The sequence below is a fragment of the Entelurus aequoreus genome, linkage group LG01, assembly GCF_033978785.1.
Source record: "Entelurus aequoreus isolate RoL-2023_Sb linkage group LG01, RoL_Eaeq_v1.1, whole genome shotgun sequence".
NCBI classification, from domain to species: Eukaryota; Metazoa; Chordata; class Actinopteri; order Syngnathiformes; family Syngnathidae; genus Entelurus; species Entelurus aequoreus.
Window position 1 is genome coordinate 13,828,342 of NC_084731.1, and position 16,093 is coordinate 13,844,434.

Below are 16,093 nucleotides of genomic sequence, written 5' to 3' on the forward strand. Positions count from 1 at the left end.
AAAATAACTAAGTTGGTGAGGGAGGGGCAGAGGCAGAGAAAGAGAGAGAGTTATGATAAACGCGCATGCGTCGTCAGGCTCTGCTTTTTATCCATAGATTTATCACATTTAATTTTTTATTATCTATAGCAGGGGTGTCAAAAGTGTGCCCCGGAGGCCATTTGCGGCCCACAGCTAATGTTTTAAAGGCCCACGGCACATTCTAAAAATACTATTGAAATAAACAAAAACATAACAAAAGTGAAATAAAAAAGCTTAAAGGTTAAATGTAATTTAGAAAAAGTTGCAATGTTGACTAATAAAACAAAGCTGTTTTTTTTCTTTCAAACTGTCATTGCTCAAAACATAATATTGAATGAAAATCAATGTTATTATGAATTATTGACCTATCCAAGGTTCCCATTACTTCACATCAAATATTCCACTAAGAAAAATATTTTTGGTGGAAGATTTTGCAAATTTGGTAAATAAATAACCCAAAAAATTATATTTTGTTGTTTTCTTACTGTACCGAAAATGAACCGAACCGTGACCTCTAAACCGAGGTACGTACCGAACCGAAATTTTTGTGTACCGTTACACCCCTACTATATGGTGATATTGGAGTATACGTTCTCACACAGTTGCTTTTGGCTGCGGGCATTACACTACACGCTTTTTTCACTCTTTCTTGTCTCTCCTTCTCACAGAGACATAAAACAAGCGCACCTTCTTACATACGTCACATACTGTCGAGCGTGCAACGTCATACGCCCTCGCCGAGCAGAGAGGTAGGGGCATGGGTAAGGTTAGCAGTGTGGTGCGAGTGGTACTACGAGAGAAGGAAGGTGCAAATCTGGTAACAAATGTAGGAATAATTCATTCCCAAGAAAAACAGCAGGGGGTCCATCGTCTGGCGGTGGTTTGGCTTCAAGCGGGAAGATGTTGAACAGACCTCAGTAATATGTCAAGTATGAGGCAAAAGCGTTGCTACGAAAAGTAGCACCTACTGCTAATTTGTAGCATCATTTGAAAAGTCACCCGCTAGAGAATAAAGAGTGCTTGAAACTCCGCATGTCCACATCTCGGTCGGTGCCACACCCACAAAATGCCCAAGCAACAATCTCCAGATCAACACCGTATGAAAAAACTAGTCAAAAACAGAAGGAGATAAAGTCCGCAGGAACCTACCACATAGCGAAGGACATACACTATTTGATTTCCTATTATGCAACTCATTTTTATTTGACACTTATTGAAATGTCGTGTGTGACATCATGCACAAAAGTGCACTTTATTTGTTTGTAACTATTGTAGTGGCGTCCTGTACAAAAAGTGCACTTTAATTTAGTGTTGTTTTGATATGTCATCTTAGTGACATCATGCACAAAAGTGCACTCATAGCTTGTTTTAAAATGTCTCTGACAATCTTGCACTTTCTGTTTTGGAAATGACATGAATGTTTGTGCCACTGCTTAATAACTGTTTAATAAATACACTTTTGCTAAATTGACTTAGTTGTGGTTTCCCTCTCTGCGTGAAAGTTTAAAAGTAGCATATATTAATGCAGTATGAAGAAGAATGTTTTAATGTAGACACATAGAATCATCATACTGCTGTGATTATATGCATCAAGTGTTCATTCAAGGCTAAGGCAAAATATCCAGATATATATCGTGTATCGTGACATGGCCTAAAAATATCCAGATATTAATAAAAGGCCATATCGCCCAGCCCTAACCTGAATCTCAACAACACCCCTTGCAGGCAGACTGCTTCTTATGTCTGTAGTTGTTGACTTGATGAGAGCGGCCAAGTGCAGTGATTGGCTACATGCTTCCATTATGTGCACTGTGTCAACACAGCATGTCTAGCCTCTGTTGATGTCCAGTACTTGTAAGAGTAACTCATTTGTCCAATTACTCTTCATATTCTGAGTGGCTCTGCATCGTTTGCAATATGCTCCTTATAAGGTTTTGCTTTCCATACTCTTGTTTCCTGCACATCCTCCCTTCCCCCCTTCCAAATCCTCTTCTTCCTGCCACCCTTTTTTATCTTTCGCTCACTTCCGCCTTCTCTTTCCTGAAATGAACCCCCACGTGGAGCGACCTCAGTGTAATTAAAAATGCTCGCCATTCATTTGGGAGGAAGGGTGTCTCCTTAACACAAACACACACTTCCCAGTTTCACTCCCTCTCGTCTTGCCTTGCTTTATTGCGTCAGGCCAGCATGTCACTTACTGAGTCTCTGTTTGATTGGAACTGCTCTCATTCTCATATCACATTTTTAAGACGTCATCCAGGCTATTTTTTTTGTTTTTAGGCACTAAATTACTGTGATTTTTCAATTAATTCGGCTCCAAAAAACATTCTACAACCCATGGAAACACCTTAATCTGATCATGTTTGATCATGCCACATGTCACTTATTGAATCTCTGTTTGATTGGAGCTGCTCTCATTCTCATATCACATTTTTAAGACGTCATCCAGGCTATTTTTTTGTTTTTAGGCACTAAATTACTCTGATTTTTCTAATAATTCTGCTCTAAAAAACATTCTACAACCCAAGGATACACATTAATCTGATCAAGTTTGATCTTGCCACATGTCACTTATTGAATCTCTGTTTGATTTGAACTTCTCTTATTCTCATATCTCTTTTTTAAGATGTCATCCAGGCTATTTTTTTTTACTGTTTTCTACTGTCTGTCATGGCTCTTCTAAGTTTTGTTGGTTAAATTATATACTTTTTTTTTGTTCTCTAGCTAAATCATACCATTTTCTGGCACCAAAGCATTTTTTTTTTAACAATCACAGTGACTATATTTTTAGGCACTAAATTACTCTGATTTTTCAAATAATTCGGCTCCAAAAAACATTCTACAACCCATGGAAACACCTTAATCTGATCATGTTTGCACACTCTTGGCATTCTCTCCATGAGCTTCAAGAGGTAGTCACCTGAAATGTTTTTCACTTCACAGGTGTGCATACTTGCCAACCTTGAAACCTCCGATTCCGGGAGGTGGGGGGTGGGGTGGGGTGGGGCGGGGGCGTGGTTAAGAGAGGAGGAGTATATTAAATATATATATATATATATATATATATATATATATATATATATATATATATATATATATATATATATATATATATATATATATATATATATATATATATATATATATATATATATAATTTATTTTATTATACATATAAATAAAATAAATACTTGAATTTCAGTGTTCCGGAGGCTACCCAGTAGATGGCAGTATTGTCCTGTTTAAGAGTGTCATAACATTGCTGTTTACGGCAGATGAACTGCTTTACGGTAGACGAAAACGTGACTGCTGTTGTTGTGTGTTGTTACCGCGCTGGGAGGACGTTAATGAAACTGCCTAACAATAAACCCACATAAGAAACCAAGAATTCGCCCTCGATCATTCTTTAGTAATAACGTGATTGGGCAGGCACGCTGTTTATATCGTGGGAAAGCGGACGTGAAAACAGACTGTCGCCGCCGTCCCCACTCAGGGCCGCATGGAGCTGGAGGGGGCGTGGCCTCCAGCTCCGGCTGATTTTCGGGAGAACATTTCTTCCGGGAGTTTTTCGGGAGAGGCGCTGAATTCCGGGAGTCTCCCGGAAAATCCGGGAGGGTTGGCAAGTATGCAGGTGTGCCTTGTCAGGGTTGATTAGTGGAATTTCTTGCTTCATCAATGGGGTTGGGACCATCAGTTGTGTTGTGAATAAGAAGGTGTGTCCAAACTTTTGTCCTGTACTGTATATACAGTATGACCCCAGTATGACATGCATTAAGCTACAGACCATAGGGCGCCGCACCCATGGATTTAACTAAAAAAGTGTGCATGTCTGCCGCTACTGAAATAAGATGCAACACACATGGACATCATAAATATTCTTCACTGTTATCTATTGTTTTCATCCTTTTTTCTCATTTGAATTAAGAATGCAAAACCACGCCCCCGTGATTTGATCAAATACTGTTCAAAATAGGTCGAAGGTACCTGGTAAAGGTCTTGTATGCCCATCATGCTCTTGTGATTTTCTCATTTGACTGGCGAGCCAATTTTGGTCACAGGAGAATGCTTGAGTTCTTGGTATGTTCCTTTGGCAGAGAGAGCTGCCACACCTCCATGTTTGTGTAGTGAGTATCAGGCCAGCGCACGCCGAGCAGATTGTTCAGACAAGCTTCAAAATGTCCTCCGTTTACAAGCATTACTGTGAAGCTACAATAGTCTCTTAGCTTTACAACAAGTCTATGTATAAAGTGTATACGTGGGCCACTTGCTAAATCAGCCGCTTCAATGTTATTTTCTTCCAAGACCATGTATAGCCCTAGAGTTCATGTTTAAACTTATTTTGGAGCAGCAAATTGTTTTTAATGAGGGGGAAAGCCAGTTCATCAACAGAGCTAATTTGATTAGCGTCCGTTTTGAAAAGCATCTGGATGAACATCTGCTTTAGCAGCTGCAGGTTAGCTTTGTTCGGACAATAGCAAGAATGACTTTTTCCCAGTTGACATAATGATTATGGTATGTTTTTGTTTTTTTCATTTTTTTGTCTGCATAACAGTCCATTCCTCTGTAAGATATAAATAACAGACTTGGGTTAATGAGAGAGCATAACCAACCAATTTAGACAAAATGTTTCATTGCTCTGTCTTTGGGTTAAGGAAAAAAAACTGAGTTTAATTATGTCAAATCTGGTAAAAGGACTAACAAATCATGTAAGAGCTGTGCATTTAATAATACATGTGTTTTATTTTAATACGGGAGAGAGGCATACCTAGTTCCCACTTGGTTCACATTAGGGCTGCAACAACTAATCGATTAAAATCGATTATAAAAATAGTTGCCGATTAATTTAGTCATTGACTCGTTGGATCTAGGCTATGCGCATGCGCAGAGTAAATTTTTTTAATTCTTTTTTTAAAAAATTAAAAAAATTTTTTTTATAAACCTTAATTTATAAACTGCAACATGTACAAACAGCTGAGAAACAATAATCAAAATAAGTATGGTGCCAGTATGCTGTTTTTTTCAATAAAATACTGAAAAGGATAGACATGTACTTTGTCTCTTTTATCCGATTATTAATCGATTAATTGAAGTAATAATCGACAGATTAATCGATTATCAAATTAATCGTTAGTTGCAGCCCTAGCTCACATTGAGTGAGGAATACCGTAAATATAATACATTGCAGGCCAGCAATGTAGTCTCTACTGGCAGAGACTTCGTCTTTTTGATACAACTGCAAACGGACAAAGAGAACTGAATGACACGGAATCAGCGTACTGACATTGATCATTACAGATAACAGGGTGTCCGCGGGGTCTTAAAAAGTCTTAAATCTAATAATTTAAATGTAAGGCCTTAAAATGTGTAAAATGCTCCCAAAATCTCATAAAATGTCTTTTAAATACGATTATGAAAGGCCTTAAAATATATTGACATTAGTTTTATTCAAACCATGCATAAACTTCAGTCTGGCTTTGAAATTTTTCGATTATTGAGGACGCTCTAACACAGGGGTGGGCAATTAATTTTTACCGGGGGCCGCATGAGCAACCCGAGCACTGCTGGAGGGCCACATCGACAATATTTCTATTAAATTTTGCTCAATATTATTATCGTATTATCTTTTAACCTGCCCATTGTACAGCACTTTGGCTACCCCTGTGGTAAATTTTAAATGTGCTTTATAAATCAAGTTGATTTGATTTGATTTAATGCCCCCACTCGACATCTATTCCATAATTATCATCTCTTCAGACTGACAAGAGTTCAATATTTATCACAATGCTTGTCTAACCTATCAAGTCATCCACAGGCTGAATCTCAGGCTCTGTAGCTTGGTTCCTATCTATCGTCCCCAGCATGCCCACAACACCCCTAACTTTGACCTGATATCAGGTAAACATAGTCTACTGGCTTGTACTGCTCGAAGTGTTGTATGCAGGGGACCAAAGATCTGGAACCGGCTTGATGAGAGCCTCAGGATGCTGTGTTCATTCTCCAACTTCAAAAAGAAACTATTAACCACCTATCTCTAATGCGCCATGTGAATGGCCAGTGCTCCTATAGAGGATTAGCATTGTCACATGTGGCTTCAGGGTAGACTACTGTTGGGTTGTGCGTTGTTGAATGTATGTATGTATGTATGTTTATGCTTGCTTTTGTGCTAATTTTGTGTTTGTCATATCGCGTTTTTGTGCTTGCCACCATGTCTCAGCATTCCATGCATATACTGACCTCTAGACCCCCTGCCAAAAGCTTCTTCTAGCTTATCTGGGGGACCCTTTCACTTACCACCATCCTTAAATGGATATTCACTACTGTTGTAATCGTAATATGGTATCGTGAATAAACTTGAAACTTGAAATATACCTTTCAAGCTGTTTTTTTTACTCCGTGAGATGTCAGTTGTTCATGACCCATGAACGTGGCAGCGAGGGCTTCTGTGTCCTGAGTGGAATCTGTGGTGTGCAACCTGGTCCACTGGCATGTTAGCCATGCTATCCATGCTAATGCTAACTTGGTCCAAGTGGATCAGCCATGGCTGGTTCTGTGTCTCCTCGGTCTCTACTTTTACTGACTGCTATTCTAAGCATTGGTTTCCAGGTCCTTCCTAATGTTACAGTCTCCATCTTGCTGTTGTATTTAAAGACCGACATTCATGCCACACGCAGCTCGTGGAGAAGAGCGGGCAGCGATTGTTTAAAGTTTTATTGGGAAGATGGTAAAAGCCAGTGTTGAGTAACCATGGCAACAAGGACTGGTAATAAATGTTTTGTCTTTCCACTGCCTGAAGTTGGGAGAGTCATTGCGAGGTAGAAAACTGCTTCTTCCACAGTGCTTAATCTATTTTTCCTTTTACATTCAAAATAATTAAATCATTATCTTTTGGAACTATTATTTTTTTGTGGGTTGTTTTGTTTTGTTTGTAAGTCGCCCACTTAGGAAGCCGACGTCTCTCTCCTACCCAGGTCTGGGCCGATAATCAACAAATCCCTTAATAGAACGATGTATTAAAATAAAATGTTATAATTCCTTTTAATTCCCGCTTCCAGACACGGCGCGAGAGGGTTCACTCTATGCATCGCTGTCAGCCTCTGAAGGTGTTTGTTCAATAACAGAGTTGCTGCTCACCGACACTCTCTGGATGCACAGAGAGAGCCTCGCTAGTCCCTATTAGGGTTGTTGTTGGAATAGTTATGTGTAAATTATCACACAACTCTTATGCTTAAAGGCCGTTGCTATAGTTATTATCAATTGTGCTAAAGTTGTACTTTTCTATCCGTGCAAAGGGACAACTTGCAATCCAAGATTGCGAGTCGTCTCGTATCACTGTTTGTGTCCAGAGCATCGAGTACCTTGACGCAGACAAAGCAGAGACAGGGCGATATCACGAGTGCCCCCCTTCCTTCAGAAGCAGCCTCAGTGATGTAACCAGGGACCTCCCAAATAAATAGTGGAGCACGTGGGACTGTGCCTTAGAGCGTAGGTTGGAACTGTAACTAAGTGTACAGCCCAATACTTCTCTCCTCATTGAGCTAAATTGAACTCTTGTCTCTGCATGATTCCTTGCTTCTTGTCTGTTTAATAGATGTCATCAGTGTTTGAACTTGACAGTTGTACGGTATAGTGTCGCGGTACTAATGAATCGAAAACGGCACTATACTCTGTTTGAAAAGTTTCGGTTACCGGGCATGACGGCGCGTCGTGACATTGCTGGTTTTACGAGCAGTGGAGCATGTTCGGCAACACACACACACGGAGTACTTACAAGCAGACAAAGTGTGTAGACAGAAAAGGGAGAACAAACGCATTTTGGTCTAAAGACTGACGATAAAGGTGAAGTTGAAATACTGAAACGCCCTCAGGAAGAGGTGCTTTAAGACATGGATAGCTAGCTAGCAGCTAACATCCATCCCTACTTCTAAATCACTAATCCTGGCGACAAATAAAGTAAGTTTCTTAAAAGTATCGTTATCACTTCTTACCACTTCTCCCTCTAAACAATGGGTGTCAAACTGGTTTTCATTGAGGGCCACATCACAGTTATGGCTGCTCTCAGAGAGCCGCTTGTCACCGCAAATAAATGAATTTGCCTATGCATTTAACTATAAATATTTTTTTAGGTAAACTGTAAAACTGGTAACTTAGTCACCAGAATTCTACTGTTGTAAAACATTTTTTCTCCACACAACATATTAGAGTAAATGGAAAAACTGTAACTGTTTTTACGGGAAAAAACTGGCAGCTTAGTCGCCAGAATTTTACTGTAAATTAAACATATTACTGTAAATTTTACAGTAAATTTACAGTTATATTACTGAAAGAGATTATTCTAGATTGTACCTAATGTCATGACTGGTTTTATTGATTATTGACTATTTTATTGATTATGGAACAAGCAGTAGAAAATGGATGTATGGTACTTATTCGTCACTTATTGTTTGTCTTTGGTACACTAATGTGTATATTTTAGGCCATTGGTTCTTGGTTTTATTTTTGCAAAAATATATATATATATTTTTATATTGCTCTTTTTATCTTAGGTATGAACATTATTATGTAAACTCGAAGTTATTGGGGTTTTTTTTGGTTCTTTGTTGTTGCTATTTTTGTATTACAACATTTTATTATTTGATCATGTTGTACTGCATTGTAATCTTTTGTTTTGTGATTGTGTGATGTTTTTTGCCTGGACCCCAGGAAGAATAGTCTCCATTGCGGTGTAGACTAATGGGGATCCTTAATAAAATAAAATTAAATTAAATGAAAAAACAGTACCACTGTTTGTTTTTTATTCTGGCAACAGAGCTGCCAGTTTTTTTCGATTAAAAAAAATGTGGTACTGTTTTTTCATTTACAGTAATACAGCAACCATAGATTTTACGGTAAGAAAAACAGCTCAGTTGACATAATGTTACCATAAAAAACAGTGGTAGAGTGTTTTTTTCAATCTACAGTAATATGCTGTAAAACACCATACATTTTACCCTAAATAATTTTTTTACAGTTTGTACAATTTGATGGATAACTTCTTTTAACATCCTAAGTCAAGCGGATATTTAAGTATTTATTTTTATTTGATAATATACTTGTTGCAATATTGGGTGATATTAAAGTTGAAAACATATGCAATTTCATGCAGTACATATATTTTTTTCCTGTCAAAATGGAAAGAACGAATACATTTAGTAAGAAAAGATAAGGTACTTTATTGACACATATTATTTTCCAGGCGTCCGCGGGCCACGTAAAATGAATTGGTGGGCCAGATCTGGCCCCCGGGCCTTGAGTTTGACAACAGTGCTCTAAACTTTGTGTATTTATATGAGGTACGTCTCCGCTTCATGTTTGTTAGGTTGCATTGGAGTGTGGTTCTCACTTTGCCCTGTTTGTGCTTAAAACTTGTTATCAAGTAAACCAGTAATGACCTCACCTATTCAATATATAAAGATGAAAATGCAGCATGTACAGTAATGGGAACATGACAAACTTCAGTCAGATGGGGGTCAATGAGTAACTGAAGGTGTGGCCGTGACAGTAGAAATAATTCCGCTGTTACAACATCATGTTGACTAATGTGCACAGTGTCAAGTCTATTACACTGGATTAGGTCTTGTGTAAGACAAGATGAGGAGTGTTTTGTCTGAGTTAGGGCTGCAGCTATTGATTATTTCAGTAATCCGGGCACTCCAGATTTGGCCCCCGGGCCTTGAGTTTTACACTAATTGAAGTATCACAATATAAATCAATCAATCAAAGTGTATTTATACAGCCCTAAATCACGAGTGTCTCAAAGGGCTGCACAAGCCACGACGACATCCTCGGCTCAGATCCCACATCAGGGCAAGACAAAACTCAACCCAATGGGATAATAATGAGAAACCTTGAGAATGAGAACCACCCCTGGGCGACCTGTGCAATGGACGTGGAGTGGATCTAGTTAATATTGTGAGAGTCCAGTCCATAGTGGATCTAGTTAATATTATGAGAGTCTAGTCCATAGTGGATCTAGTTAATATTGTGAAAGTCCAGTCCATAGTGGATCTAGTTAATATTATGAGAGTCTAGTCCATAGTGGATCTAGTTAATATTGTGAAAGTCCAGTCCATAGTGGATCTAGTTAATATTGTGAGAGTCCAGTCCATAGTGGATCTAGTTAATAGTGTGAGAGTCCAGTCCATAGTGGATCTAACATAATAGTGAGAGTCCAGTCCATAGTGGATCTAACATAATAGTGTGAGAGTCCAGTCCATAGTGGATCTAACATAATAGTGAGAGTCCAGTTCATAGTGGATCTAACATAATAGTGTGAGAGTCCAGTCCATAGTGGATCTAACATAATAGTGAGAGTCCAGTTCATAGTGGATCTAACATAATAGTGTGAGAGTCCAGTCCATAGTGGATCTAACATAATAGTGAGAGTCCAGTCCATAGTGGATCTAACATAATAGTGTGAGAGTCCAGTCCATAGTGGATCTAACATAATAGTGAGAGTCCAGTCCATAGTGGATCTAACATAATAGTGAGAGTCCAGTCCATAGTGGATCCAACATAATAGTGTGAGAGTCCAGTCCATAGTGGATCTAACATGATAGTGAGAGTCCAGTCCATAGTGGGGCCAGCAGGAGATTATCTTGAGCGGAGACAAGTCAGCAGCGCAGAGACGTCATCAACTGATGCACAGATGAGTGGTCCACCCGGGGTCCCGACTTTGAATAGCTAGCGAATCATCTGTAGTCACCTAATAACCGCTCCACGCAGGAGATGGCGGCAGAGCAGAAAAGAGACGGCAGATCAACTGGTCTAAAAGGGGGGTCTATTTAAAGGCTAGAGTATACAAATTCGTTTTAAGATTGGACTTAAATGCTTATACTTGAATTATTCGATTAATCGTTGCAGACCTAGTCTTAACATTAATTGGTTTGTCAGTCACTTCGTTTTTTAGTTATTTTATGTGCAATTTTTCATAACATTTTTAGGAAATGATCCAAAATGGGACAAAAGAACAACTGATCAGATTTTGAGTCTGATCTGGATCATTTTGTGTGTGTTTGTGTGTATACTAGTGGCAGAGACACAGATAGTAGAGACTGACTCAGTTTCTTTCATTATATCATAGATTGCTGAAAAGGTTATTGGCGGACTAAATTACAGGAACTTTCAGGAAAATAAATAAGAAACAAGTTGTTTGCAGTGCATTCAACAAGCGTGAGGCCTGACCCCCGCATGCATTTAAGTCCTTTATTGACGGCTGAGTCTCGACTAACTTGGATACAAAGTACCAAACCCAAGAAGACTGTGCAAACCGATGCACTGTTAGGTACTTAGCATAACAAGAAAAAACTCAACTCACCATGAAGCGTGAAAGCTAAAATATGTGCTAAAAATGAAGAAAACATGGGATGCATGGAATGTGCCGCAGCATCCAGGCAGGAAAGAAAGGAAACACTGGCAAAGGTAGAACAATGACCCAAGTAGTCTCCACAGACCTGTAAAGACTACTGATGAACAACTACCGTACACACATCTGTGCCCTGCTGCCTCAGGAGTAAAGGTGCTGCATTAGAATAAGGCCAAAACAGGAAGCAGATTTAAAAATAAAAGCACAGAACAGGAAACGGTGGCAGAAACAAGGATTATTAACGCCAAAGACATTACCATATTTTCCGGACTGTAGAGCCCACCAGTAGGGACGACGGCGAAGTTGGTAGAGTGGCTGTGCCAGCAATCGGAGTGTTGCTGGTTACTGGGGTTCAATTCCCACCTTCTACCTTCCTAGTCACGTCCGTTGTGTCCTTGGGCAAGACACTTCACCCTTTGCCTCTGATGGGTGCTGGTAGCGCCTTGCATGGCAGCTCCCGCCATCAGTGTGTGAATGTGTGTGTGAATGGGTAAATGTGGAAATACTGTCAAAGCGCTTTGAGTACCTTGAAGGTAGAAAAGCGCTATACAAGTACAACCCATTTATCATTTATTTATTTATATAAGCCACACCCACTAAATTGTAGGGGGGAAAAAAATGTTTCCCATGTATTATCCGCACTGGACTACAAGCCGCAGACATATGCGTTGCAAAATGAGTTATTTACACATAACTATTATGTAAATGTTTATTTACATAAGTTCATTGTTTCCAAACATAGCTGTAAAACGGCTGATCAAACAAAACAGAAGTCATGGTCATGGACCCACTAGATGCGGAAGCTAGCTCTCCAATCAGCTAAACAGACTCAATAACTCCACGGTGACGTTTTGGTGAGTTTACTGAGGGATTTCTGAAACTGAAACAACACAAGAAGAATCCCATGGTAAGGTAATAATACTAACGCAGACACTCCTAAAAATGTTATGTAAATTATCAAAAAACTTTCCGTTCTCTAAGTTCCCAGAAAATTTTTATGTAAATTATCAAAAAACTTTCCGTTCTCTGAGTTCCCAGTGAACAGACAAGAGGCTGTCTTTGTTGCACCAAGCCAAAGGCTTGTAAAACTCAATTTTGTACATTGGGGGGTGATGGGAGGGGTTATCTATTTTGATCCAAGACCTGCCCAAGCTCGATTCAGGACCAGTCAAAGCCCTAGGCATCTTTTTTTTTTATGTGACCGAAAACAATGGCTGTTTACATACCCCCTGTTCCTTCAGAAACAGCTGTTGTTATGTAAACAGGGAAAGTCCAAATAAAAAGAGGTGGCGTACAATCTTTCGCCAGAGCGTGCTGGAGACTGTGCAAGAGTACAGCCCAGACGTTTCTCCTCAAATTGAGCCAAATTTAATTCTGTCTCTGTTTAATTCCTTGCTTCTTGTCTCGTTTAATAGATGTCATCGGTGTTTGAACCTGACAGTATGTTTAATATTTTGGCCACTGTAAAATAACACATTGTTTTGTGAGTATAGGAAAATAAAACACTGTACTTTAATCAAGTGATTCTTTGGCGTACCACTAGCTAGAGCCCGCTTACCACTCGTGGTACACGCACCACAGTTCATCAGTGGTCTAAAAAGAAGGGCACTGCAGTAAGTGAACTTGTCCAAAAGATGGCGCCATAGCACAAACAATAACACACCTGTTCAGTGTGTTTGCTTGACTTCTCTGAACTATTTGCATTATAGCCGTCAGCGAAGAAAAAGCCATAACTTTGCAGCACCGATTTATAAACCGCAGGGTACAAAGCGTAGGAAAAAAGTAAGCGGGTTATAGTCAGGAATTTACAATTCTTTTTGGGGGTGATTCGGATCAACGTCTGGATTTAGGTCTTGCTTGGCGGAGATTTCTGCTCTCTGTTTTTCTAGTTGACACTGTCACAAAGAGCGGGTTACAAACATCTTCTCAAATCTTTGTTTCCATAGATGCTTTGTTGGCGGACCTGGAGTCCTCGACGTCCCACATTTCAAAGCGTCCACTCTTCCTGTCCGAGGAGCCGGGCTACTCGCTCCCTGTTGGCAGTCAGACCCAGCAAGACATCTGCTTCTCACCACAAGGCCCACCCATTCCCTCTGAGAAAACCCTCAACGGCGCACAGGAAACAGACGTAAACGCTCTTGTACCTTTTCATAAAAGTAACACTACACTTTCATTTGAATGGAGGTCATATTTCAAACGCCAACTTTCCTCTCCTCAGATGTTCAGCTCAGAAAAGATAATTATTCAGTCAAGAGAAACCAGCAACACAGGTCAACCCCCTGGAGAAGAAGACCACGTTTACAGGTAGAATGTTAGTTTGGGTAGTGACTAAAGTCTCTCACTATAAATGAAAATAAGTCTGAAGACTCAAAATCTGCCTGTAGGTTCTCTTAGGGATGGGTACCGAATTTGGTACTTTTACATCGGCACTACAGGGTATCCGTTCACGGAAAACTCAGTAAGGTGCCACATTTCGATACCTTTGTTGCACCTGACCTCACATCCGGTTGCAGACTTGTTCGGCTCAAACACTTGGTGGGCAAACAAGCACTTGAGCAGTACTCAGAGGGGACTCAGTCAAACTGCCTCTAGGTCGGTGTTTTTCAACCACTGTGCCAGTAATTATAGTCAGCAAATGATGTGTTGTTGTTGAGTGTCGGTGCTTTCTAGAGCTCGGCAGAGTAGCCGTGTAATACTCTTCCATATCAGTAGGTGGCAGCCGGTAGCTAATTGTTTTGTAGATGTCGGTCAGGTAAAAAGGTGTCCAATGCTTAAACCAAAAATAGACAAAAGGTGAGTGCCCCTAAGAAAAGGCATTAAAACTTAGGGAAGGCTATGCAGAACGAAACTAAAACTGAACTGTCTACAAAGTAAACAAAAACAGAATGCTGGACGACAGCAAAGACTTACTGTGGAGCAAAGACGGCGTCCACAAAGTACATCCGAACATGACATGACAATCAACAATGTCCCCACAAAGAAGGATAAAAACAACTGAAATATTCTTGATTGCTAAAACAAAGTAGGTGTGGGAAATATCACTCAAAGGAAGACATGAAACTGCGCCAGGAAAATACCAAAAAAAGACAAACAGCCACCGAAATAGAACTAAAACACTACACACAGGAAAACTCAAAATAAGTCAGGGGGTGATGTGACAGGTGGTGACAGTACACCTACTTTGAGACAAGAGCTGTATTGATGCATGCTTGGTTATGCTTTAAAGTCATATCCAACAATTGCGACAACGACTTTTTACTGTCAACTGAGTTTCGTTTTTTAATGATTTCTGCTGGTGGTGTGCCTCCGCATTTTTTCAACGCAATAAATGTGCCTTGGCTCAAAAAAGGTTGAAAAACACTGCTCTGGGTAACGTTGCAATTTTCCATGCCAACAAAACAAGTATGCCTGATAGAAAACACTCCAACGTAAAGTAAGGCAAGTGTGCTAGCTCAATGTTGATTTACATTGGATTTGCTATAGGCATGCTACGGATTAGCATTAGCAATTTTACATGGCGATTTCAACACCTCTGAATTTGGTAATGTTAACTACAACCTCGAAGGAATAAGGACGATACTTGTAGTATAAATATTTTGTTGGGTGCAACAAAAGACTAGATTCAGCTTAATGGCAAAGATTACTCCCTGACTTGGCAATACACCGTAGCCTATAGACTACTGCCATCTAACGTATTGGAATTGCAACTGCATGCACAGTGGACTATGTAATACTTGCAAATGAGTCAGAAGTGTGAGAAATCAAGACATAACAAGCAGACAGTACAGTTATCATCATCAGCTCAAGAGATTTTATAATTTAAAAATGTGATATTTGTTGACACAAGAACACACAAAGACGTACCAAAAATTGGTACCGTTGAGTACCGGCATTGAATTGCAGGTACCAGGAATTAGTATGGTTGCAAATGTGAAAGGTAGCCATCCCTAGTGTCTTTGTTTATAACAGTGTTTTTCAACCACTGTGCCGAGAAATACAGTCTGGTGTGCCGTGGGAGATTAAGTAATTTCACCTAATTGGGTTAAAAATATTTTTTGCACACAAGTAATTATAATCCGTAAATAATGTGCCGTTGTTGACTGTCTGTGCTGTCTAGAGCTCGGCAGAGTAACCGTGTAATACTCTTCCATATCAGTAGGTGGCAGCCGCTAGCTAATTGCTTTGTAGATGTCGGGAACACGTCGTGTCGTGATCAGAATATGCAGACGACAGCGGGAAGCATTGGCAGGTAATAAGGTATCTTATGCTAAAACCAAAAGGAAAAGGCATTGAAGCTTAGGCATGGCTATGCAAATCGAAACTAAAACTGAATTGGCTACAAAGTAAACAAAACACAAAATGCTGGACGACAGCAAAGACTTACAGCGTGTGGAGCAGAGACGGCCGTCCACAAAGTACATCCGTACGTGACATGACAATCAACAATGTCCCCACAAAGAAGGAAAGCGTCCGCACAATTTAAATAGTCAGATTGCGAAAACAAAGCAGGTGTGGAGAATAGCGCTCAAGGAAGACACGAAACTGCAACAGGAAAATACCAAAAAAACAGGAAAAAACACCAAAATAGGAGCGCAAGAGAAGGACTAAAACACTATCCACAGAAAAACACAAAAAAATTCAAAATAAGTCACGGCAGGATGTGACAGGTGG

At 39.8% G+C, this 16,093-nt stretch overlaps 1 protein-coding gene across 2 annotated transcripts in view; it reads left to right on the plus strand.

Moving 5' to 3' along the window:
• Positions 1-16,093, plus strand: part of LOC133648273 (paxillin-like) — a 68,630-nt gene that overhangs the window by 15,784 nt on the left and 36,753 nt on the right. For both annotated transcript variants that reach the window (XR_009825836.1, XM_062044210.1), the window contains exons 2-3: positions 13,369-13,550; positions 13,641-13,726. Coding sequence is in view for 1 of the 2 variants with exons in the window: in XM_062044210.1 (XP_061900194.1) it covers positions 13,369-13,550; positions 13,641-13,726 (268 nt within the window). In the remaining variant the exon portion in view is untranslated. The remainder of the gene's footprint in view (positions 1-13,368; positions 13,551-13,640; positions 13,727-16,093) is intronic.